Source organism: Manis pentadactyla, chromosome 10 (assembly GCF_030020395.1).
Source record: "Manis pentadactyla isolate mManPen7 chromosome 10, mManPen7.hap1, whole genome shotgun sequence".
Taxonomy (NCBI): Eukaryota; Metazoa; Chordata; class Mammalia; order Pholidota; family Manidae; genus Manis; species Manis pentadactyla.
Window position 1 is genome coordinate 49,585,492 of NC_080028.1, and position 27,623 is coordinate 49,613,114.

General features: G+C 39.7%; 1 protein-coding gene across 1 annotated transcript in view; it reads left to right on the forward strand.

Moving 5' to 3' along the window:
- The window catches only part of HSD17B6 (hydroxysteroid 17-beta dehydrogenase 6), a 37,252-nt gene extending 15,448 nt beyond the window's left edge, over positions 1–21,804 (forward strand). Inside the window, exons 2-5 of the mRNA XM_036894944.2 lie at positions 3,486–3,816; positions 14,181–14,439; positions 16,700–16,863; positions 21,173–21,804. Coding sequence (XP_036750839.2) covers positions 3,504–3,816; positions 14,181–14,439; positions 16,700–16,863; positions 21,173–21,390 — 954 coding nt within the window. The 5' untranslated portion in view covers positions 3,486–3,503 and the 3' untranslated portion in view covers positions 21,391–21,804. The remainder of the gene's footprint in view (positions 1–3,485; positions 3,817–14,180; positions 14,440–16,699; positions 16,864–21,172) is intronic.
- Positions 21,805–27,623: the final 5,819 nt, after the last annotated feature.

The window sequence follows — 27,623 nt, forward strand, 5'->3', positions numbered from 1 at the left end:
GGTTACCAAAGGTTTAGGGTTAGCTTCTTTACTCTCTTACTGTCTAACTTAACTCGCTTGTTGAGCTATTATAAACACAATCTGATGATTCTTTATTTCTCTCCCTTCTTATTCCTCCTCCTCCCTTCTTCATATGTTGGGTGTTTTGTTGTGTGCTCTTTTTAGGAGTGCTCCCATCTAGAGCAGTCCCTGTAGGATGCCCTGTAGAGGTGGTTTGTGGGAGGCAAATTCCCTCAACTTTTGCTTGTCTGGGAATTGTTTAATCCCTCCTTCATATTTAAATGATATTCGTGCTGGATACAGTAGTCTTGGTTCGAGGCCCTTCTGTTTCATTGCATTAAGTATATCATGCCATTCTCTTCTGGCCTGTAGGGTTTCTGTTGAGAAGTCTGATGATAGCCTGATGGGTTTTCCTTTGTAGGTAACCTTTTTTTTCTCTCTGGCTGCTTGTAATACTTTGTCCTTGTCTTTGATCTTTGCCATTTTAATTATTATGTGTCTTGGTGTGCCCTCCTTGGATCCCTTGTCATGGGAGTTCTGTGTACCTCTGTGGTCTGAGAGGCCATTTCTTCCCCTAGTTTGGGGAAATTTTCAGCAATTATTTCTTCAAAGACATTTTCTATCCCCTTTTCTCTCTCTACTTCTTCTGGAATGCCTATGATTCTTATATTATTTCTTTTATATTGATCACTCAGCTCTCTTAAAATTCTTTCATTCCTGGAGATCCTTTTATCTCTCTCTGCATCAGCTTCTCTGCGTTCCTGTTCTCTGTTTTCTAGTCCATTAATGGTCTCTTGCATCTCGTCCATTCTGTTTTGAAGTCCTTCCAGAGCTTGTTTTATTTCTGAATTCTCCTTCCTTAGTTCTTGCATATTTCTCTGCAAGTCCATCAGCATGGTTATGACTTTTGTTTTGAATTCTTTTTCAGGTAGACTGGCTAAATCTATCTCCCCAGATTCCTTCTCAGGGGAAGATGTAGCAGATGCTGAAGCTGTCTGGGTTAGTCTTGTCTGGATCATATTTTTTTGCCTTTTCATGTTGACAGGTGCTATTGACTGTCAGCTGGGAGGGCCAAAATTTTCACTTACTACTGGCCTTTCTTTACTGGGGCAACTGTGACCCCTAGTGGCTTGTGTTGGGTAATTGCGTGTAGAGTGGGTCTTTGTGTCTTGCCTGGCCGGGAGGGAGAAATTTTCCTTTCTGTGGGCGGAATTTGTCTCAGGCTGCTTCTCTGCTTTCGCAGCGCCCGGTGGGGTGATGGATGGGGGGGCTGCTTGACTGTTTGCCTCCGTGAGGGGTCTCAGAGCTGTTGCCCAGGGGGTTAGTGCACCCGGTTTTCCCTGTAATTTCCAGCTGCTGTACTGTGACCTGGGTTGTTTCCGTCAAGCTGTTAAGTCCCTGTCCCTTTAAGACTTTCAAAAAGCCCCCGCTTTTCTTTGTCACAGGGGCATCAGCTTCAGCACCCGCTCAGAGGTCTTACTCCCTGTTCTCCCAGTATCCAGGGCCCCCTGGGCATGTACTGTGTCTGCGCTCTGGCCCGGATGGCTGGGGCTGGGTGTTCGGCAGTCCTGGGCTCCGTCTCCCTCCCGCTCTGCCTATTGTTCTCCCGCCGGGAGCTGGGGGGAGGGGCGCTCGGGTCCCGCAGGGCCGGGGCTTGTATCTTACCCCTTTCACCAGTCGCTGGGTTCTCGCTGGTGTAGCTGCAGTCTGGCCACTGTCCTGCGTCTTCTGGTCTCTCTTTTAGGGCTAGTTGTGTTTGTTGTATTTTCAAAAGTATATATGTTTTTGGGAGGAGATTCCCACTGTCCTACTCACGCCGCCATGTTGGCTCCGCCCCTCAAACTTTCTTAAGGTTGTGCTGCAGTTCAAGGACCTTCCTCTCAAATCCTCCTTCCTTCTCTCTCTCCTTTCTGAGGGATTTAACCAGCATTACCACCTCTTGCCTCACTCTTTTCCATTATCCTCTATAGCTGTTGTCCCAGTGAATCTCTTACAGGTCCAATCCTATGTTGGCATATGAACTGACACACAGAAATATCATAGGACCTGCCTTATAAGTGGGAATTGTAAATTAATATGAAAATGCTTAGAAGAGGGCCTGGTACACAGCAAGAGCTATGCAAGTGTTAACTATTATTATTATATTATCCTTTAGATTTTAACTTAAATTTTAGTCTCTCTAGGAAACTTCTCAGGTCTCTCTGGAGTGCTCCAACAGCATCCTGTCCTTCTATTATATTGAATTGTTTTCTTGTAGGTCTTTGCACTTCAACTGTAAATTCAATGAATAATAGAACCTTGTTTTGCTCACTGCTGTGTATCAGTGCCTAACATTGTGTCTGACTCATAGTAGATGTCTTAACAGATGAGTGTTATTTGCCAAGTGGATGAGGGCTGGGAAAGAAGGAACTATAGAGAGAATTGGGTACTGAGGAATGGCAAGCAGAGAGCTGCTTGTTTTGACTGAAGAATAGGGTGCAAGAGAAAGGTGGTAAAGAGAAGGCTAAGGAGAAGCCAGGGGCCAGAGCACTGGGAAGGCCTTATGCCAAGCTGAGAGAGTTTGCACTGCACAGACTCACCCCATGCAGGTATTGTGATACAGGCCTAATGATGTCCTAGAGGGCCCACACCTATCTCTGACCTTTACCTATATGTCTTTATGAGTTGTATGTTAGTTCAACCAACATCTGTAGATTGCCAGAGAATGGTGGGCACCTCTCCAGAACTACACAGAGAAGTATAAGCACCCGTGAGCACTCATCTCAGCAATGCACGATGGGTCTTTTCAGGCTGCTTGGGCTACAGTTTCTCACCCAAACCCAGGGTCTCTTAACTGATGTCTTTGTCTTCATCACACCACTGCCAAGTCTGTCCTCCATTCCCATTGTGAGATAGATCTTTCTAAAGCTAATCTGAAGGTCTTACTCTTCAGTTGAACACATTCTAATAGCACACTGTAATACAGGATAACATCCATATTCCGTAGTGTGGTCTGCCCACAAGACCCTTCATGGCCTGGCCCTTCACTGCCTCATCTCTCATCTCTTCCTCTGAGTTGCTCTGCTCTGTACGTGCTAAACTGCCTGCAGGTATGGGACGTTTTGTGCATTTACCATTCCATTCATGTATGCCTAGAATGTCCTTTCATCCTTGTCCACTTTGTGAAGTCTTACCTATCCTGATTTTGGAAGTAGTTCCAAAATCACTGCCTTTATGAAGCCATTCCTGACTCTGCAGGCGTGGGTCATCCTCCTTTGCAGCCTCCTTTGACTGTGTGCATGCCTGTTACAGCACCCATCACACTGCATTGGGTTACCTCCTTGATATCCCTTTCTAATCTGTGACTCCTTGAGGGCGAGACCAAGTATCAGTTAATTCAGAGTCCTGGCACCTAGTGCAATGCCTGGCACATAGTAAATACTCAGTGGATCACTCCTTAAACAATAAGGAAGGAAGAAACTGAAAGTTATTTTCTTCTTTTGAAGAGCAAGGTCTCCTTCACCATGTGGCTGTGCCTGGCAGTCCTCGTGGGCCTGTACTACCTCCTGCGCTGGTACCGGGAGAGGCAGGTGGTGAGCCACCTCCGAGACAAGTACATCTTCATCACGGGCTGTGACTCGGGCTTCGGGAACCTGCTGGCCAGGCAGCTGGACGCGAGAGGCTTGAGGGTGCTGGCTGCGTGTCTGACGGAGGAGGGGGCTGAGCAGCTGAGGCGGCAGACGTCAGACAGGCTGGAGACAGTGATCCTGGATGTCACCAAAACAGACAACATTGCTGCAGCCACCCAGTGGGTGAAGGAGCATGTGGGGCACAGAGGTGTGGAGAAGTATTTCCTTTCATTTACTTAGGCATGAAGATGTTAAAGTCCTATATACATATATCAGATCTCAAGGGCAGGGCCTGAAATGCTGGCCTGTCACTTGGACAGCTGGCTCTTTTGTGGCGATTCCTTAACAATGTTTACATTGAAAAATGAACCTGAGAAATAATCAAGGTGTCCTTAAGAAACTGGTTCTTCTTCCCTTGGCTGCCATTTAAAAATACAGGCTTTCCTTGAAATCAGCATTTGGTCTTCTTTTTAAAATTTTTTTCATTTCATTGTATTTTTTTCTAGTTGACTATTTCTTAGAGCAGTTGTAGTTTACAGAAAAGTTGAACAGAAAGTAAACATTTCCATGTAGAATCCCCTTTACACCTTCCCCTCTCAACACATTGCATTGGTGTGGTGCGGTGCATTCATTACACTTTGTGAGCCGGTTATGGATGACACATTATCATGAACTGTCTTTCACATTGTGGTCCACTTTGTGCTGTCTAGTTCTATATGGATTTTGCAAAATGTAAAATGTCAAGTGTCTACCACTGCATGTGATATAGAATAGTTTCAGTGCCCTAAAAATCCTCTGTGCTCCTCCTGCTCATCTTCTCCTCCTCCCTCTACCCCAAACCTTGGCAACTGCTCATCTTTTTACTGTGTCCATAGTTTTGCCTTTTCCCAAATGTCGTATAGTTGAAACCATATTGTTTATTGCCTTTTAGTCTGACTTGTGTCATTTAGCAATGTGCATTTAAGTTTCCTCCATGTCTTTCTGTGGCTTGATAGCTTATTTCTTTATATCACTGAATAATACTCCATTCTATGTACCACGGTTTGTTTATTCATTCACCTACTGAAGGGCATCTGGGGTGTTTTCAGTTTTTGGCATTTATGGATAAATCCCCTTCTCTTAAGTTCCATTTGCTCTGAATAGTATCCAAATCCTCTTTGATCCCCATCTTCTTCCTCTCTCTTGTTCTGTGATTCAATAGTTGGACATCCTAAATAGCTCTTCACCTTAGGAGTTGCAAACTAGCAATTAAATTTTTCTGTTGGGTTGCAGAATGTTTATTTATTTATTTTTTTTAGTTTACTTTAAATTTGAAAATTGACTGTAAAATTTACTTCAAAATACTACTTCCTGTCTGAGGATGTACCCCAGGCAGGGTCAGGGGTTATAGGTCACTATAGACCCTGTGCTGTGTGTGGCTGTCTATTCCTGTTGTGTTACTGCTTTTGTTATGTTCTCCCATTTGTGAGCTGTGAGCTCCTTGAGGGCATGGGCCTCTCTTACCCATTTTTGTATCACCATTTTCTGACATATTGCCTGGTACATGTTAAGGGTTCAACAAAGGCTGAATGGATCCCGTCTACTCATAGTTTTATTTATTATCTTTATGCCCTTGATTTCTGAATTATCTCTTGCTCCTTAAACCTGAATTTCCAACTCCTTGCTGGATTTCTTTTTTTTTTTCTTTTTAATTATTATTTTTTATTGAAGGGTAGTTGACGTACAGTATTACATTACATTAGTTTCAAGTGTACAACACAGTGGTAGAACATTTATATGCATAATTCTAGGTTCCAGCTATCACCCTACCAAGCTGTTAGAATATCTTGACTATATTCCTTATGCTATACATTACATCCCGGTTACTTATTTATTTTACCATTGGAAGTCTGTCCTTTTTTTTTTTGTGAGGGCATCTCTCATATTTATTGATCAAATGGTTGTTAATGACAATAAAATTCTGTATAGGGGAGTCAATGCTCAATGCACAATCATTAATCCACCCCAAGCCTAATTTTCGTCAGTCTCCAATCTTCTGAGGCATAACAAACAAGTTCTTACCTGGAGAACAAATTCTTACATAATGAATAAGTTACATGGTGAACAATACAAGGGCAGTCATCACAGAAACTTTCGGTTTTGCTCATGCGTTATGAACTCTAAACAGTCAGTTCAAATGTGAATACTCATTTGGTTTTTATACTTGATTTATATGTGGATACCACATTTCTCTCTTTATTATTATTATTTTTAATAAAATGCTGAAGTGGTAGGTAGATACAAGATAAAGGTAGAAAACATAGTTTAGTGTTGTAAGAGAGCAAATATAGATGATCAGGTGTGTGCCTGTAGACTATGTGTTAATCCAAGCTAGACAAGGGCAATAAAACATCCACATATGCAGAAGATTTCTCTCAGAACAGGGGGGGTGAGGTTCTAAGCCTCACCTCTGTTGATCCCCAATTTCTCACCTGATGACCCCCCTGTGACTGTGCCTGTCTTAGGTTGTTCCTCCCTTGAGGAATCTTACCCGTCTCTGGCTAACCAGTCATCTTCCGGGGCCATACAGGGAAATGTGAAGTTGGTAAGTGAGAGGGAAGCCTTATTGTTTGAAAAGGTTAGCTTTTAACTTCTTTGCATATTTATGCCCTGTGGCTTCTATGACCAGCATTCGCTTGAGGTATCTTTACCACTTGGAAGAATTATGATACTCGGTAAATTTGATACGAGGCACGAATTCTATTTAAGGGTTGTAATTAGGAAGGAAGAAGAAAAGCTATAGAAGTAGCAGGCGGCAGAAAACATGGGAAGATTGATTATTTCTTTGACATATCTTCTTGGAGAGTAACTTCAGCATGAATAGGTTTTAAGCTACTACTTAAATTGCGCACACACATTAACATAATAGGAGTATAGTTACATAACCAAAGCATATCTGTAATTACCAGCCATCTCCAGTGAAACCAAGAAAACCAGTTAGGCACCTTAGGCATTTGTGAAAACTTATCTATGATATGGTGGATATTGTCCAACTGAACTTGAACAGTCTGAGAGAAATCAGACAAATTAAAACAACCCATTCCTGGGGACTGTTCACATGCCATATGTTCTTTTAACAGTAAATAGTCTGTAGTTGTAAGAATTTGGAGCGCTACAATTTGCACATCTCCAAATTCTTGGTTGAGTTCCAACAGTATAGATCCAGTCAAATTTGTTGTTTTACTGTATGCACAGGCCAGCTTAGATATCTCCTTCCTCATTCCCATGGCAAGTCCAGGAACTGGTGGGATGAGTGCATCTACAGCTGTAGCAGTGCGTGGATCTTTGTTGGGGTTTTTTGATGATCATCTTCTGGCATGAGTCTTCCAGAGAGTGCTGATGTTGGAAGTTCTTTTTCATATCGTATCTTAGTTCATTTTTGGGGTAGCCCAATTAGGCTTTGATCCTCTGTATAAACACAAACAGACCCTTTGCCTACACTTTTATATGCCCTTTATACCCTTGTGTAGAACTCGTTGGAGGTTACCACACAGGAACTGCCCTTTTTTTTTTTTTTGCTTTGTTTTTGGTATCACTAATCTACACTTACATGACGAATATTATGTTTACTAGGCGCTCCCCTATACCAGGTCTCCCCTATAAACCCCTTTACAGTCACTGTCCATCAGCATAGCAAAATGTTGTAGAGTCACTACTTGCCTTCTCTGTGTTGTACAGCCCTCCCTTTTCTCCTACCCCCACATGCATGTTAATCTTAATACCCCCCTACTTCTCCACCCCTTATCCCTCCCTACCCACCCATCCTCCCCAGTCCCTTTCCCTTTGGTACCTGTTAGTCCATTCTTGAGTTCTGTGATTCTGCTGCTGTTTTGTTCCTTCAGTTTTTCCTTTGTTCTTATATTCCACAGATAAGTGAAATCATTTGGTATTTCTCTTTCTCCGCTTGGCTTGTTTCACTGAGCATAATACCCTCCAGCTCCATCCATGTTGCTGCAAATGATTGGATTTGCCCTTTTCTTATGGCTGAGTAGTATTCCATTGTGTATATGTACCACATCTTCTTTATCCATTCATCTATCGATGGACATTTAGGTTGCTTCTAATTCTTGGCTATTGTAAATAGTGCTGCAATAAACATAGGGGTGCATCTGTCTTTCTCAAACTTGATTGCTGTGTTCTTAGGGTAAATTCCTAGGAGTGGAATTCCTGGGTCAAATGGTAAGTCTGTTTTGAGCATTTTGATGTACCTCCATACTGCTTTCCACAATGGTTGAACTAACTTATATTCCCACCAGCAGTGTAGGAGGGTTCCCCTTTCTCCACAGCCTTGCCAACATTTGTTGTTGTTTGTCTTTTGGATGGCAGCCATCCTTACTTGTGTGAGGTGATACCTCATTGTAGTTTTAATTTGCATTTCTCTGATAATTAGCGATGTGGAGCATCTTTTCATGTGTCTGTTGGCCATCTGTATTTCTTTTTTGGAGAACTGTCTGTTCAGTTCCTCTGCCCATTTTTTAATTGGGTTATTTGTTTTTTGTTTGTTGAGGCGTGAGAGCTCCTTATATATTCTGGACGTCAAGCCTTTATCGGATGTGTCATTTTCAAATATATTCTCCCATACTGTAGGGATCCTTTTTTTCTATTGATGGTGTCTTTTGCTGTACAGAAGCTTTTCAGCTTAATATAGTCCCACTTACTCATTTTTGCTGTTGTTTTCCTTGTCCGGGGAGATATGTTCAAGAAGAGGTCACTCATGTTTATGTCTAAGAGGTTTTTGCCTATGTTTTCTTCCAAGAGTTTAATGGTTTCATGACTTACATTCAGGTCTTTGATCCATTTTGAGTTTACTTTTGTATATGGGGTTAGACAATGGTCCAGTTTCATTCTCCTACATGTAGCTGTCCAGTTTTGCCAGCACCACCTGTTGAAGAGACTGTCAGTTCGCCATTGTATGTCCATGGCTCCTTTATCAAATATTAATTGACCATATATGTCTGGGTTAATGTCTGGATTCTCTAGTCTGTCCCATTGGTCTGTGGCTCTGCTCTTGTGCCAGTACCAAATTGTCTTGATTACTATGGCTTTATAGTAGAGCTTGAAGTTGGGGAGTGAGATCCCCCCTACTTTATTCTTCTTTCTCAGGATTGCTTTGGCTATTCGGGGTCTTTGGTGTTTCCATATGAATTTTTGAATTATTTGTTCCAGTTCATTGAAGAATGTTGCTGGTAGTTTCATAGGGATTGCATCAAATCTGTATATTGCTTTGGGCAGGATGGCCATTTTGACGACATTAATTCTTCCTAGCCACGAGCATGGGATGAGTTTCCATCTGTTAGTGTCCCCTTTAATTTCTCTTAAGAGTGACTTGTAGTTTTCAGAGTATAAGTCTTTCACTTCTTTGGTTAGGTTTATTCCTAGGTATTTTATTTTTTTGGATGCAATTGTGAATGGAGTTGTTTTCCTGATTTCTCTCTCTGTTGGTTCATTGTTAGTATATAGGAAAGCCACAGATTTCTGTGTGTTGATTTTGTATCCTGCAACTTTGCTGTATTCCGATATCAGTTCTAGTAATTTTGGGGTGGAGTCTTTAGGGTTTTTTATGTACAGTATCATGTCATCTGCAAATAGTGACAGTTTAACTTCTTCTTTACCAATCTGGATTCCTTGTATTTCTTTATTTTGTCTGATTGCCGTGGCTAGGACCTCCAGTACTATGTTAAATAACAGTGGAGAGAGTGGGCATCCCTGTCTAGTTCCCGATCTCAGAGGAAATGCTTTCAGCTTCTCGCTGTTCAATATAATGTTGGCTGTGGGTTTATCATAGATGGCCTTTATTATGTTGAGGTACTTGCCTTCGATTCCCATTTTGCTGAGAGTTTTTAACATGAATGGATGTTGAACTTTGTCAAATGCTTTTTCAGCATCTATAGAGATGATCATGTGGTTTTTGTCTTTCTTTTTGTTGATGTGGTGGATGATGTTGATGGACTTTCGAATGTTGTACCATCCTTGCATCCCTGGGATGAAACCCACTTGGTCATGGTGTATGATCCTTTTGATGTATTGTTGAATTCGGTTTGCTAATATTTTGTTGAGTATTTTTGCATCTACGTTCATCAGGGATATTGGTCTGTAGTTTTCTTTTTTGGTGGGGTCTTTGCCTGGTTTTGGTATTAGGGTGATGTTAGCTTCATAGAATGAGTTTGGGAGTATCCCCTCCTCCTCTATTTTTTGGAAAACTTTAAGGAGAATGGGTATTATGTCTTCCCTGTATGTCTGATAAAATTCCGAGGTAAATCCATCTGGCCCGGGGATTTTGTTCTTTGGTAGTTTTTTGATTACCGCTTCAATTTCATTGCTGGTAATTGGTCTGTTTAGATTCTCTGTTTCTTCCTGGGTCAATCTTGGAAGGTTATATTTTTCTAGGAAGTTGTCCATTTCTCCTAGGTTTCCCAGCTTGTTAGCATATAGGTTTTCATAGTATTCTCCAATAATTCTTTGCATTTCCGTGGGGTCCGTCGTGATTTTTCCTTTCTCGTTTCTGATACTGTTGATTTGTGTTGACTCTCTTTTCTTCTTAATAAGTCTGGCTAGAGGCTTATCTATTTTGTTTATTTTCTCAAAGAACCAGCTCTTGGTTTCATTGATTTTTGCTATTGTTTTATTCTTCTCAATTTTATTTATTTCTTCTCTGATCTTTATTATGTCCCTCCTTCTGCTGACCTTAGGCCTCATCTGTTCTTCTTTTTCCAATTTTGATAATTGTGACATTAGACCATTCATTTGGGATTGCTCTTCCTTTTTTAAATATGCTTGGATTGCTATATACTTTCCTCTTAAGACTGCTTTTGCTGCGTCCCACAGAAGTTGGGGCTTAGTGTTGTTGTTGTCATTTGTTTCCATATATTGCTGGATCTCCATTTTGATTTGGTCATTGATCCATTGATTATTTAGGAGCGTGTTGTTAAGCCTCCATGTGTTTGTGAGCCTCTTTGCTTTCTTTGTACAGTTTATTTCTAGTTTTATGCCTTTGTGGTCTGAAAAGTTGGTTGGTAGGATTTCAATATTTTGGAATTTCCTGAGGCTCTTTTTGTGGCCTAGTATGTGGTCTATTCTGGAGAATGTTCCATGTGCACTTGAGAAGAATGTATATCCCGCTGCTTTTGGATGTAGAGTTCTATAGATGTCTATTAGGTCCATCTGCTCTACTGTGTTGTTCAGTGCTTCCGTGTCCTTACTTATTTTCTGCCCAGTGGATCTATCCTTTGGGGTGAGTGGTGTGTTGAAGTCTCCTAGAATGAATGCATTGCAGTCTATATCCCCCTTTAGTTCTGTTAGTATTTGTTTCACATATGCTGGTGCTCCTGTGTTGGGTGCATATATATTTAGAATGGTTATATCCTCTTGTTGGACTGAGCCCTTTATCATTATGTAGTGTCCTTCTTTATCTCTTGTTACTTTCTTTGTTTTGAAGTCTATTTTGTCTGATATTAGTACTGCAACCCCTGCTTTCTTCTCACTGTTGTTTGCTTGAAATATGTTTTTCCATCCCTTGACTTTTAGTCTGTACATGTCTTTGGGTTTGAGGTGAGTTTCTTGTAAGCAGCATATAGATGGGTCTTGCTTTTTTATCCATTCTGTTACTCTGTGTCTTTTGATTGGTGCATTCAATCCATTAACATTTAGGGTGACTATTGAAAGATATGTACTTACTGCCATTGCAGGCTTTAAATTCGTGGTTACCAAAGGTTCAAGGTTAGCCTCTTTAGTATCTTACTGCCTAACTTAGCTCGCTTATTGAGCTGTTATATACACTGTCTGGAGATTCTTTTCTTCTCTCCCTTCTTGTTCCTCCTCCTCGATTCTTCATATGTTGGGTGTTTTGTGCTGTGCTCTTTCTAGGAGTGCTCCCATCTAGAGCAGTCCCTGTAAGATGTTCTGTAGAGGTGGTTTGTGGAAAGCAAATTCCCTCAGCTTTTGTTTGTCTGGGAATTGTTTAATCCCACCGTCATATTTGAATGATAGTCGTGCTGGATACAGTATCCTTGGTTCAAGGCCGTTCTGTTTCATTGTATTAAATATATCATGCCATTCTCTTCTGGCCTGTAGGGTTTCTGTTGAGAAATCTGACGTTAGCCTGATGGGTTTCCCTTTATAGGTGACCTTTTTCTCTCTAGCTGCCTTTAACACTCTTTCCTTGTCCTTGATCTTTGCCATTTTAATTATTATGTGTCTTGGTGTTGCCCTTCTTGGATCCTTTCTGTTGGGGGTTCTTTGTATTTCCGTGGTCTGTTTGATTACTTCCTCCCCCAGTGTGGGGAAGTTTTCAGCAATTATTTCTTCTAAGATACTTTCCATCTCTTTTCCTCTCTCTTCTTCTTCTGGGACCCCTATAATACGGATATTGTTCCTTTTGGATTGGTCACACAGTTCTCTTAATATTGTTTCATTCCTGGAGATCCTTTTGTCTCTCTCTATGTCAGCTTCTATGCATTCCTTTTCTCTGATTTCAATTCCATCAATGGCCTCTTGCATCCTATCCATTCTGCTTATAAACCCTTCCAGAGTTTGTTTCATTTCTGCGATCTCCTTTCTGGCATCTGTGATCTCCTTCTGGACTTCATCCCATTTCTCTTGCGTATTTCTCTGCATCTCTGTCAGCATGTTTATGATTCTTATTTTGAATTCTTTTTCAGGAAGACTGGTTAGGTCTGTCTCCTTCTCTGGTGTTGTCTCTGTGATCTTTGTCTGCCTGTAGCTTTGCCTTTTCATGGTGATAGGAATAGTCTGCAGAACTGGGACGAGTGACGGCTGGAAGGACTTCCTTTCTTGTTGGTTTGTGGCCCTCCTCCCCTGGGAGAACAGCGACCTCTAGTGGCTTGTGCTGCGCAGCTGCACGCAGACAGGGTTTCTGCTTCCTGCCCGGCTGCTATGGAGTTAATCTCCGCTGTTGCTGTGGGCGTGGCCTGGCTCGGGCAGCTACTCCAAAATGGTGGAGTCGCGTTGGAGCAGGAGCTGCTGGGAGGCTATTTATCTCCGTAAGGGGCCTCCCTGCTCCCTGCAGCCCAGGGGTTAGGGTGCCCAGAGATCCCAGATTCCCTACCTCTGGATTAAGTGACCCGCCCTGCCCCTTTAAGACTTCCAAAAAGCACCCGCCAAAACAAAACAATGACCACCAAAAAAAAAAAGAAAAAGAAAAAAAATTTTTTTAATTAAAAAAAAAAAAAGTTTTTAATTAAAAAAAAAAAAAAAAGGTGGTAATTCGTTTTTCTTTATTCTCCGGTGCCAGCCTCAGGCCTCTGCTCACCGGTCTTTCTGCCCTGTTTCCCTAGTATTGGGATCCCTATCCCTTTAAGACTTCCAAAAAGCGCTCGCCAAAACAAAACAGCAGAAAAGAAAAAAAAAAAAATGGTCGCGCGCTTTTCTTATGCCCTCTGGCGCCCAGCCTCCAGTGCCCGCTCACTGTTCTTGCTGCCCTGTTTTCCTAGTATCGAGCGCCCTGCACTCTGGCCCGGATGGCTGGGTCTGGGTGTTCAGGAGTCCTGGGCTCCGTCTCCCTCCCGCTCTGCCTGCTCTTCTCCCTCTGGGAGCTGGGGGGAGGGGTGCTCAACTCCCGCGGGGCTGGGGCTTGTATCTTACCCCCTTCGCGAGGCGCTGGGTTCTCTCAGTTGCGGATGTGGTCTGGATGTTATCCTGTGTCCTCTGGTCTTTATTCTAGGAAGGGTTGTCTTTGTTATATTTTCATAGATATATGTTGTTTTGGGAGGAGATTTCCGCTGCTCTACTCACGCCGCCATCTTCCGCCCCTCCTATCCTTGCTGGATTTCTTATCAGAAAATTCTGCTGATGTCTCAAACTCACCAAATTTAAAGGAGTCTACCTTGTTATCTCCTCCCGCCAGTCTGTTTTTCTTTTTTGGCCCTTCTCTCACGTAGCACGTCACTATCCCATCAGTTACAAGGACCTGTTACCTCAGGGCCTTTTTCCATCCCTAGGCTTTCAACTTTTCTATTTCCCCATATTTTATCTGAATCTCTTGTAACTAGTACATGGCTAGATATAAAAAAGGATCAATTTCTGTTTTTTAACTAGAATATTTCCTTTACTTACATTTACAAAACTATTGATATGTTTGGATGTAGCTCCACCATCTTTATTTTGTACTTTTTATTTGTCCCATTTTTTTCCTGTTTCTTTCCCTCTTTTGAAAAGATTGAATATTTATTCTGCCTTTTCTGTTACTAAATTGAAACATTCAGTTTGTTTCTTTAGTGGTTCCTCTACAAATTTCACTGCATATTTAATCTATCAATTAAATGTGTAAAATTAGTATCTTGACCTTCTTTTTGTTCATCCAAGGCCCTCAGAATGCTTGAATTCCAATCAGCCCCCTGTCCTCTCTTAGTTTTTGGCCTGACCTTTCTGTACTTTCATGTTAACTGGTAGACATATTTCAGATTAAAAAATACACTTTGTCTAGCATTTTTAGTTGTTTTCAACAGAAAGATTGATCAAGGAAAACCATCATTTTTGCCTGAAACTGAACTCTTGCTTTGGTTTTTACTGTTTTAGGACTCTGGGGTCTGGTTAACAATGCGGGAACCTTCCACACAGCTTGCCCTACTGAGTGGCTGGCATTGGAAGCCTACATGAATACCATCAAAGTGAACCTCCTTGGTTTGATTGAGGTGACCTTGAACATGCTTCCCTTGGTGAGGAAAGCACAGGGGAGGATTGTCAATGTCTCCAGCATTCTGGGAAGAGTTGCTTTCCTTGGAGGAGTCTACTGTAGCTCCAAGTATGGAGTAGAAGGCTTCACAGATGTCCTGAGGTAACCTTCTTAAGTTAAAACAAAAGCAACTATTAAACACTCAAATGTGTCTTAGGCTTTGTGCTAGTTGGTTTCATCTACATTATCTTATTTCACTCTCCCAAAATCTTTATATGTGAGCATTATTACAAGTATTTCATATAAGAAACCGAGGCTCAGATTTAAATATCTTTCTGAAAGTTCATCTGCCACAATCAGGATATGGCAGAACTGTATTTTGACCCAGATCTTTGTCTGCTGCCACATCACCCTTTAAGTCTCAAGATTTATCCTGGACAAAACTTTGTTCCTGAAGATGGCTATCTTCTTTCCTCTTTTAAGGGACCTTGTCCATGTCTCTGCATGGTAACTCTCTCCAGTTGCTCATCTGCTTTACCCTGTATATCATCTTTTATCTAGTAACTTCTTTTTTTTCCTAATAACTTCAGTTCACCATGACCTCTAATGGTCCTGCCTCTCCTGGCTCTCTTTCATACATTGTTTCAGTTTCATGTCCCTCTAATAGCTGCTTCTTTCTTTTTATATTTCCCTTTACTTTTTAATTCCTGAAAGAGGACTCTACCAGCTGAGTTCATTTTTTTGTGTGCCAGCTGATACCACATTGTGTGATATATCTTTGTGCTTATTATGTGTCAGGCACTATTTTAAATACTTTACATCCAATAAATCACTTACTTTCCATAGCAATCCAATGAGGAAGTATTTTTATCCTTACTGTGCATCTGAGGAAACTGAGACAGAGAGGTTTAGTGATTTTCCTTGGTCAAATACAGGCAGAGCCGCTCTCCAGTCTTAAAAGGGACTCTCCTTTCACCCAGTATGCTCCCTTGTCCTGTCAGCTGTGGACATGAGGGTGCAGTCACGTGACATAAAATATTGCTGCACAAACTCCCCTTTAGCAGGGGCTGACCTTAGGGTGGTCTTAATTGGAAATGAGCTGTGAATATTTTAGGTACCATGTATTAGCTTCCTGTGATAGCTGTAATAAATTGCCACAGACAGTTTATGGTGTACATGTTTACTGTCTCACAGATCTGGAGGCCAGAAGTCAGCATTACTGGCTGAGATCAGGGTATTAACAGGGCCACACTCCTGAAGGCTCCAGGCAAGAACCACTCCTTGCCTCTACCAGCTTTTGGGGGGCACCAGCATTCCTTGGCTTGTGGCCACATCGCTCCAAGCTCTGCCTCCATGGTCACCTTGCCTACTCTTCCTCTCTTGGTCTTCACACCTGCCTCTGCTTCTCTTATAAAGATAGTTGTGATTTTGCTTAGGGCATACCTGGGTAATCTAGCACATCTCCCACCTCAAGGTCCTCAACTTAATCACACCTGCAAAATCTTGGCCATATAAGGGAACATTTACAGGTTCCCGGGGTTAGGACTTGATATCTTTGGGGGCCATTATTTGGCCTATCACACACTGTGACTGGTATACACCTGTTACAAGTGCATATTCTCTGCTCAGGAGGGGAATAGGGAAGTAATTGAGGAAATTACATGCATAACTACCATGTGACAGGCTCCACGCCTGGCCTCCTGTCTGCCTGAGGCCCCATTCAGCTCTACCAGGCTGCTGCCTGCTGGCTGGTTTACCACCACTCATGACTGATCTCTTAGACTCCTTTACTCATTCTCAGGCCAATAGCAGAGATAGGTTTTTCCAACATTCAAATCACTGCTTAATTCCCTTAGAAAATTCCAGTTTGCCTTAACTAGATAAGGATAAACAGGGAAAGGAAGTTTTGTCCCACAGTTGAGTTAAAGTTTTAAAGGTAATGGAGATGTGGTGTGGTGAGAATCAGTGAGAAAGCCACAAGGAAAGTGAACTTATAGGGCAGAGGCATAAACTCTACACCTTCGCTGGCACATACAGGCACCTGGAGATTCTTTTTCTGGGGCTCTTCCTTGGAAGGTGTTAGGTTTTGGTTTGATAGGGGGTGCTTTTCTTTAGAACAGTGGTTCTTACCCCACGTAATCTTCATGCCTCTAGTGTCTAGCACATGGTAGGTACTTAACTCTGTTAAGAGAATGGATGTAGAAGTGAATGGTTATGGTAGTTTGTATAATCATGCCCCATTTGTTGGACTAGGGATATTTCAGTTTTATTTATCTTCCTTTGCATTTCTTTATCCTTTAAAATAATCAGTAAAGGTAGCTTTATAACCTTTTTAATTTTGTTTTGTTTATTCCTCCCTGAGGACATTGAAATTGTGGTATCTTTCAATCAAAGGAGTTAACTTGGGAAATTTTTTTTTCAGGCGTGAGCTTCAACATTTTGGGGTGAAAGTCAGCATAATTGAACCTGGCTACTTTAGAACTGGAATGACAGACCAGAAGAGGATCACAGAGAAAATAAAGCAGGCCTGGGAGGAAGTCCCTGCTCATATTAAGGAAACATATGGACAGAAGTATTTTGATGCCTGTGAGCTTTTCTTTTGATAAGATAAACTTGTATGAGAGGGGAAAAGAGGGCTGGTGGAGGGTGATTAGAAGGTCCTCTGAGAAAAAAGCTCCTTCAACAAAGCCTTCCCAGGACAGGAGGAGTTTGGGAAAGTCCAGTGCCCCCATGGTTTGCTTGATGATGGCTGTTCTGGCTGAGCAAGAGGCCATATAGGCGCCTACGGCCAGGGCCTGCCCTCCTGAGTCACCCATGGGCCTGACCACCTGAGCACTAGGGAGGCATATGGTTAGAGGCCTGGAGCCTCTGGGGCTTGAGAGTGGGCCCCCTGTGTAGTGTTGCAGGGCGGGTGTGGCAGGACTGCACAGCAAAAGTCCAGCCTTCAACATTGTCTGCCCTTTGGTAACAAAGGGCCTAGCCATAAACTCTGTCTTATTGCAAAAGAAAAGAGAGAATAGGTGGGAAGAGGTTAAGGACCAGTTTTCAGGGCCCTGTTAACCATTCCCAGGCCTCATGTGCAGGCCACGGGAGCCTTGTTGAATTGAGATGGCTCAATTTCATGTAAGAATGTCACTCTGATTCCCTGGAGGAGGAGGCAGTTGGGGGTGGAGGCAAAGCAGTACTCTTGGTAGAAGTAAGCCATGTACACTGGTATGAGACTCCACCTTCCTAGGGGAAGGGATGCATTTTCTTCACACAAAGAAGTCAGCAGCTTGATACGGCTGAAGGGAGCAGCTCTTTTCCATCAAAAAAAGGCCCTATGGTAGGTAGCAGCAGCCCCTTTCCCTGGCTTTAAGTAATACTGCAGTCCAGAGAATATGCAGACAGAGACTTCTGACCTACATCCTTATCTTCTGGGTGCATCAGGCCTAAAAGGGTGACTATCAATGGAGTGGAGAGAGATTGGATCTAGGAAAGGCTGATAAGACACAGTGACCAAGCCTCTCAGAACTCATAGGTAGGGAAGTGCAGTTTCCAACATGCCAGAGGGCCAGCCACTGTTCTAAGTTCTTCTCCACAAAGCTTTAACTGTCTATTAGGGAATATTTAACCCTCTTGTAGGTACCTATAGTTTGAAAATAGAAATCAGTAGGAAAATAGAATTTACTAAGAAGTAACTATATACCTATCAAAAATGTAAATCAACTGAATGCACCAATCAAAAGACAAAGGGTGGCAGACTAGATAAAGAAACAAGACCCATCTATGTGCTGCCTATAGGAGACTCATTTCAGACCTGAAGATATATATAAACTGAAAGTGAAGGGATGGAAAAAGATATTTCATGCAAATAATAGGGAGAAAAAAGCAAGAGTAGCAGGACTTCTATCAGACAAAATAGATCTCAAAACAAAGAAGCAAGAGATAAAGAAGGATATTATATAATGATAAAGGGATCAGTCCAACAGGAGGATATAACCATTATAAATATCTATGCACCCAACATAGGAGCACCAACATATGTAAAACAAATATCAACATATCTAAAGGGAGAAATGGAAGTACAATCATATTAGAGAATATTAACACACCCCCACTTACATCAATGGACAGATCATCCAGACAAAATAATATAGAAACAGAAGCACTGAACAACACACTAGATCAGATGGACTTAACAGATACATACACAATATTCCATCCAAAAGCAGCAGGATACACATTTTTCTCAAATGTACATGGAATGTTCTCCAGAATAAATCACATATTAGCACACAAAAAAAGCCTCAATAAATCCAGAAAGATTGAAATTGTATCAAGCAAAACAGTATGGTACGGGCACAAGAACAGACCCATTGATAAATGGAAAAGAATAGAGAGCCCAACTAAAAACCCATGCATATATGGTCAATTAATGTATGATAAAGGAGCTATGAATAGACAATGGGCAAAAGATAATCTCATCAACAACTGGTGTTGGGAAAACTGCACAGCTATATGCAACAGAATGAATCTGAATCAACTCCATATATAAATGTAAACTTGAAATGGATCAAAGACTTGAATGTAAGTCATGAAACTATAAAATTCTTAGAAGAAAATGTAGGTAAACATCTCTTGAACATAAGCGTGAGCAATTTTTTTCTGGACACATCTCAGGCAAGAGAAACAAAAGCAAAAATGAACAAATGGGATTACATCAAACTAAAAAGCTTCTGTGCAGCAAAAGACACCAGCAACAAAAAAAAAGGCATCCTACAGTATAGGAGAATAGATCCATTAACAATTTATCTGATAAGGGGTTAATATCCAAAATATATAAAGAACTCATACACCTCAACACCAAAACAACATATAACCAATTAAAAAATGGGCAGAGGACCTGAACTGACATTTTCCCAAAGGAGAAATACAGATGGCCAACAGACACAGGAAGAGATGCTCCACATCACTAATCAAGGAAATACAAATCAAAACCACTGTGAGATACCACCTCACACCAATCAGAATGGCCATTATCTAAAAGACAAGATATAACACATGTTGGCAAGGATGTGGAGAAAGGGGAACGTGCTTACACTGTGGAAATGTAAACTGGTATAGACACACAGACACACTGGAAAGCAGTATGGAATTTTCTCAGAAAACTAAACTTAGATATACCATAATATGCAGTAACTGCACTTCTAGGAATATACCTAAGGAAAACAAGATCCCCAATTCAAAAAGATATATGTGGCCCTGTGTTTACTGCTGCACTATTTACAATAGCCAAGATATGAAAACAACTTAACTGTCCATCAGTAGATGACTGGATAAAGAATATGTGGTACATATACACAATGGAATATTATTCAGCTATAAAAATGAAATAAATCCTGCCGTTTGTGACAACATGGGTGGACATAAAGGGTATTATGCTCAGTGAATAACCCAGGTGGAAAAAGACAAAAACCGTATGATTTCACTTATTTGTGGAATCTAAAAACCACTGGGGAGGGGTTAGGGTGGGTGGGTGAGGAGGGTGAGGGGATAAAGGGGCACAAAAATTCTCAATGTAAGTTGGTCACAGGGATGGTAGTACATCAAGAATTTAGCCAGCGATTCTGCTCCTCTGTTGACAAACAGTGATTGCACTAGTTGGGGGGGAGGATTTAATAATACAGATAACTGTTGAACCACTGTGCTATGTACTTGAAACTAATGTAATATTGTGTATCAACTATACTTCAGTAAAAAAACACTTAAGTGACTATATCTAAAAGGAAAAAGATATGTATTGCATGATTTAAAAGGAATTAAAATTATTCATATATTTGTCCATGGATCAGAATAATCTAGGTCTGTATTGTCCAATAGGAATATAATGAGGTACACATGTGTAATCATACATTTTCTAGTTGCCACTTTAAAGGAAAATAAATGGGTGAAATTAATTCTAATAACACATTGTATTTAATCCAGTATATCTAAAATATTATTATTTTAACACTTTTTATGAATAGAAGTTATTTAAAAAGTATATATTTTTTTAGTTTGTCTTTGAAATTTGCTGTGTATTTTATACTTACAGCAGATCTCAATTTGGATGTTAAGTTTTCCTAGGAAATACCTCATCTATAGATTAACAAAGTTTATAGTTATCAGCAGCATTTTTCATAATAGCCCAAAAATAGAAACTACTCAAATGTCCATCAGCTGATGAATGGGTAAACAAACTGGTATTGCCATACAATGGAATATTTTCTTGCAGGAAAAAATAATGAAGTACTGATACATGTCACAATAGGGATGAATCTTGAAAACATTTTACTTAGTGAAAGAAGCCAGCCACAAAAGAGTGCAATGTATGAAATGTCCACAAAAGGCAATCCACAGAAATGGAAAGTAGATTAGTGGTTGCCTAGTGCTGGGAGGTTTGGCAGGAAATGGGAGTGACTGCTAATGGGTATGGGTTTTCTTTTGGGGAATTGTGACAATGTTTACACAACTCTGAATATACTAAAACTCAGTGATTTGTACACTTTAAATGTTTTCATTTTATGATACACAAATTATATCTCAAGATGTTAAGAAATGTCCCATTGAATTTTCAATTGAATGGATTCACATTCCTGTTATTCCAAACATACTTAAAAGTTTTCCAAAAATGGAATTGAGTTTTAAATTAAAATTAATCAAAATTGAAAAATTCAGTTTCATTCATCCTAGCTTTAAGTGTCCAGCAGCTACATTTGGCTAGTGGCTGTCATATTGGAAAGCATAAGACTTATCAGCTTAATCTGTGTAGAAATTTTATGTGTTTAAACTTCTGTGACTGTGTGCAACAGGATCTTAAGGTGAAAATAAAAGGAATTAGGTTGCTAACCACCATTTCTCTTTTTGTATACAGTTTACGATGACATCAAACAAGGGCTGTTGAACTGTAGCACAAACCTGAACCTGGTCACTGACTGCATGGAACATGCTCTGACATCTGTGCATCCCCGCACTCGATATTCAGCTGGCTGGGATGCTCAATTTTTTTTCATCCCTGTATCTTATTTACCTACATCACTGGCAGACTACATATTGACTAGATCTTGGCCCAAACCAGCCCAGGCTGTCTAACAAAAACTACTTTGGTGGTTTTTGAAGTGAAGGAGACAGAGTCTGAAATGGATCATCAATGTCTCTGTAACCCTTATTTAGAACCTAGACCTTTTGTACCAATGAGCTTTCTTGCCTAAACTCATTCATCTTCATTTATCATCAGAGAACCATTATGGCAACTCAAGCTTAGTCCTTCAGGTGCGCAGTCTTTACTGTCTTCATCATTTTTTGATGAGAACATTTACTTCCTTGCCCTATTAGAGTAGACTGAAAACAACATTGATATTATTGATTTCTGTAAATAAATAGCTGTTCTATACTGTAATGAACTATTGCTTGGGGTCTATTGAGAAATATGTGGGTCTGTTTATCTTAGTTCAAATGGGTCTGTACTCCATTATGCTTAATAAATACTCATTTTGTTTTCTCCTATTTGCCAGCTATTTTTTAAATATGTTTCTTTCTTACCTAAAAAAGTGACTTTTAACTTTTTTAATAAAAATAATATACACATGTATAGTTAAATATTCAGTTACTACTCAAAAGCTTAAAAATGAAAAGCAATACTTCTCACCCTTCATTGCTGTTCCTCAGAGGCAAATGCTTTAAACTTTTAGCTATTTCTCCTGGTATTTACCTCTGTATTTCTAAGTGATTTAATTATACTATTATTTCTTGATTTATTAATTTTAGACATGTTTGACTTCCTGTAAGAGTAAATGAGAGTCTGGCTTTTTTTTTACCACTTTCCTGTCCATTTGCTTTATCCCCGTATTTCTAATATAATTTTATCATATTTTCATTCAAGTTAATAGTATGTTGAATTGCTAAATATGTGAATGTTTCTTACTATTTACTCAAGTGCTATTCCAGTACAGTACAGATTTTCTTGTTTTTCTTATTGCGTTACTTTTATGCTTGCATTGTTCTTTATTTACTTCTAGTTTTTCAGTTGTTCTTTCAGATTCCAGAATACTCTCAGTAGTATTTTTAGATAGTTAACTAGATTATAGAATTATCCATTCCATTTCCACTAATTCAACCCAGGATCATGCTTTGATTTATCTGTCATGTCCATGCATTCTCATTTAATCTATTATAGTGTCTTAACTTTTTAAAAATCTTTTATGATTCTGACCTTTTTGAAGAGTATAGATCTGTTATTCTGTAAAGGGTAGCCCAATTTGGATTGTACCCTCTGTCCTCATGATCATCTCCAGGTTCTTTATTTTGGTAGAAATGCCACAGACGTGATTTTTATGTCCCTCAGTGCATCACGTTAGTAGGCATAGATGTCAGTCTATCTCATTATTGGTGATGTTAAGTTTGAACCCTTGGTTCAAGTACAGTCTGCCCACTTTCTCCATTATAAAATTTTTCTCTTTGTAATTAATAAGTAATTTGTGAGGATGTTTTGAGATTATATAAATGTCCTATTCCTCATCAAACTTTTATCCACCAGTTTTAGAATTTTTAATGACTCCTTTTAAAATTAGTTATTACCATGATGGTTACAAAGGGTGAGTTTTAACTCCTTCATTCCATCTACATTTAAAAGTTGAAATTCCCCTCTCCTTTATTTTTTATTTGTTATAGAAAGGGAGTCATGAATTCTTACTCAATTACTTATAAACCATTTCTGTCATGTGTTTCATATTTTAGGATTCCTATACCCATATAACTATTAAAAAAATCTATCAGTTGGAGTTCAATATTTACTTGTGGTTCTTTTTCTTTTTAAACTGAAAATACATAGACAAGGAACTGTTCCAAAGATTCTTTCTTTTTCCACTCAGCGTATTTTTATTATCATTTGAAACAAAGTTTGGTGTATTTTCTCTTTTTGGTAAATTATTTTGCCCTGTTAGTATTTAATTTGGCTTTCCCCCTGCATGCTTGTTCATCTAATTTTTTTTATTAATGTATCATTCATATACAATCTTACGATGATTTCAAGTACATAACAGTGGTTCAACATTCACCCATACATTTAATTTCATTTTTTTGAAGACATAAAACATTAAAATGGTTCTAAAGTCACACTTGGGTGATTTTGAAGCAAATCTCAGACATTATGTAGGAACTGTAATTTTTCTAATGTTATTATTTGCAATAGCACAACAAAAATACAAGCTACCTGGGAATAAATCTAACAAGATGTGCAATACCTTCACATAGAAAATTATAAAATCTGTTGCAATGCATTAAAGAAACCTAAGTAAATGTAAAAACATACAGTCTTTATGAATAGGAAATTTCAATATCAGAAAAAAGATAAATCAATTTTTTCCAAAATAATTTATAAATTCGATGTTATTCCAATCCAATCAAAATCCCATGACTGTTTTATTCAAATTGAGAAGTTGGTTTACAAATTCAATTAGATGATCAAAAGGGCATGCAGATTGAGGAGAATTTTGAAGGACAAGGTGAGGGAAACTTGCCTCCCTGAATATTGCTTTATTATAAAGCTATAATAATATAAACAATTAGATAATATAAACAATTGCAAAGCAAATGTAGACCAATATATGTGAAGAATAGAGTGGAGAGCTGAGACTTGTGGCAACTTGATATGACAGAGGTATAACAAAGTAGTGGGGAAACAATCCAATAATGGTGATAGGACAATAGTTTTTTCCTTATGGAAAAAATATTACAAACCTACCCCATCTCACATGAAAAATAAATTCCATAGAAACATAACCTAAGTGTGAAAAGCAAAACTTTAAAACTGTCAAAACATTGAGAACATATGTCTTTGGAGTAGGAAATACTTTTTAAACAAGATACACAAAAACAATCATAAAGGAAGAGTATTATATCTGACTACAATAAAATTAAGAACTTCCCTACACTAAATACACCTTACATAGGTCAAAAGACAAGCCACCAAGTGAAAGATATATTTGCATCATATATGATCACAAAGATTTTTTTAATTAAAATTTAAATCTAAAAAGTTTTATTTCCAATTCTATTGAGAAATAATTGATATACATTACTGTGTAAGCTTAAGGTATACAGCATGATGGTTTGTTTGATTTAAATTTATTGTGAAATGATTACCACAGTAGAGTGAGCAAACATTCATTGTCTCATAGAGATACAATAAAAAGAAAAGAAAAAAAATTATCCTTGTGATGCAAACTGTTAGGATCTACTCTGTTAACTTTCTGTATATCATACAGCAATGTTAACTAGAGTCATCATGTTCTACATTACATCTTGAGTATTTATCTTATAGCCAGAAGTTTGTACCTACTGACCATCTTCTTCCAATTCCCCCTCCTCAACACAAATCCGATCTCTCTTTCTATGAATTTCACATTGTTTATTTAGATTCCACATAAGTGAAATCATAGAGTGTTTGTCTACCTCTATTTTATTGCACTTAGCATAATACTCTCCCAGTCCATCAAAATGGACCACCCAGTATCTTCACATTGTTGTCATGAGACCCACCATGAAGTCCATTACAACATCCTCACAGTGTTGTCGCAAATGCTGGGGTTTACTCGATTTTTATGGCTTAATAATGCTCCATTTTATATATATACCTCAAACTCTATCCATTCATCTATCCATGAACACTGAGGTTGTTTCCAAGTCTTGGTTATTGTAAATAATGCTGCTATGAGCATGGGGTTATAGATATCAAGTTAATGTTTTTATTTCCCTTGGATATATTCTCAGATGTGGAATTGTTTGATCATATGGTAGTCATACTTTTAATTTCTTGAGAGACCTCCATGCTGTTTTCCATAGTGGCTGAACCATTTTATAATCACACCAACAGTGCACAAAGTTTCCTTTTTTTCCACATACACTGCCAGTATTAGTTATCTCCTGTCTTTTTGATAATGGCCATTCTAACATGTGATACTTCATTTGGTTAATTTGCATTTCCAAATGACTAGTAATGTTGAACATCCTTTTCATGAACTTGTTGGCCATTTGAATACCTTCTTTGGAAAAATGTCTACTCAGCTCCTCCATCCATTTTAAAAATTGGATGATTATTATTATTATGCAATTGAGTTGTATGAGTTCTTTATCTATTTTGGATAATACCTCCTTATCAGATATAAGGTTTGCAAATATTTTTCCCATTCTGTAGGTTCTCTTTTAATTTTGTAGATGGTTTCCTTTGCTGTATGGAAGCTATTTAGTTTCATGCAGTTCCACTTGTTTATTTCAATTTTGCTACTTGTGCTTTAGATGTGATTTCCAAAAAATATTGTCAAGACCCATGTCAAAGAGTTTTTTCCTGTTTTCTCCTAGGTGTTTCATAGTTTCAGGCCTTATATTTAAGTCTTTAATCCATTCCAAGTTAATTTTTGTGGATGGTGCAAGATAGGGATCAAGTTTTACTCTTTTACATGTGACTATCCAGTTTTCCCAGCACATTTTGTTGAAGAGACTGTCTTTTCTCCACTGAGTTTTTTTTGGATCCCTTGTCAAATATAAAATAACTGTATATGCTTCAGTTTATTTCTGGGCTTTTGATTCTGTCCCATTGGTCTATTTGTCTGTTTTTAGGCTGGTACCATACTGTTTTAATTACTATAGCTTTATGTTATAGCTTGAAATCTGAGTGTGATTTCTTTCTCAGGATTTCTGTGGCTATTTGGGGTCTTTGTGGTTCCATATAAATCACAAAGTTTTATTGTTAAAAAATAGAAAGAACTTCAAATTTATAAGCAAAGAAAACACCTTTAGACAATGGACAGAGGAAAAGAAAACCTGCATGGACAATAAATGTATGAAATATGTTCATTTTCCCTAGTAACCAGAGAAATGCAAAGTAAAACTACACTGAGATACAATTTCACATCCATAATGCTGCCAAAATTTAAAAGTCAGTCAAATACAAAGAGTGAAGCTGTAGATCAATGGGATATCCTACACTTCTGGTGCGAGGATAAACGTGTATAACCATTTGAGGATAAACAAATTTGGGGAGGTATGATAAGTTGAAATGCATTTGCCCTATTATCCAACAATTCCCCTCCTAGCTATAAATCATAAATATTGTACATGTTAACTAAGACCTGTACAAGAATTTTATTGCTCTATTGTTTGAATCATTATGCACTGGAAACAGCATATCTATTTATAAGTTGTTTATAAGAAACAAAGACCTATTTATCCTGGCTTGGGAAAAAAAGATGGCAGAGTAGGAAGGGAAGGCAGAAACCTCCTCCCAAAAATGCATAAAACAAGAAAATACAACAAATACAACTAAATCTGAAAATGACCTGAAGACTGCAGAACTGACTACCTACATCTGAGGAAGAAAAGAAGACCTCACAGAAAAGGGTAAAGTGGCAAAGCCTTCCCCCCACCCCAGCCCACAGGCAGGAGGAAGAGGAATGGATCAGGAAGAAGTTAGGAGCTCAAGATCACTGAAGACCTGGCCCTGGAGATCCGCTTCAGGAGCACAAGCCCACATTACATGGTACTCTGGTGATTAGTTGGGCTGGACAAAAAAAGGCAGGCAGAACACTCAGGGAGGTTGAGATTCTAGCCACTTGTGGAGAACAGGCACGCTCTACTGGCCCCACTGAGACAAAAGTAAAGTGGGCAGTTTGAAAGACTTCCCAACAGTGGGAGGAACCCCAGAAGGGCAAGGGTTATGCAAAGCTCTCTGCTCAGAAGAAAGGGCAGGTGGATGATACCTAATTAGCCTACCCTTGGACCAACAGGTTAAGAACTCTCAGGAACCCCAGATGCTCCATCCCTCACTGACAACACAGCCCTGAAGCACCTCCCTGCACACCCAACCTGCTTGGCCCAGCAGTAGTGTCACTCTTTGCTGCTGGGTAGGCAGAGGGACACCCTCCCGGCTTTCTTGGCTCTGTTTTGCCCCAGCCAGTAAAGTGTATGTGGGAGCCAGCCCCAGGAGCTCCTTCCTTTTGGCAGATGCCAGATCCTGCCCACCTGTGGCCCCCACCATTGCTGCAGGCCAGGCGGAGGGCAGCCTCACCCACAGCAACTCCATCGGCACAGCCCTGAGCCTTCTCCCTCCATACATGACCAGCTGACGGCCCGCTTGGGCCTGTAGTGGTGTCAGTCTGCTGCTGTATAGGCAGAAGGAAACCCTCCCAGCTTTCTCACCTCCATTTCAGTGCCTGCAGGAGCCAGCCCTGGGATCTTGTTCCTTTCCAGGGTCACCAGACCCACGCAGCAGGTCTAAGCAGACACACACACCAGCCCAGCCACCCTATTAATTGTGCAACCCCTGCCAC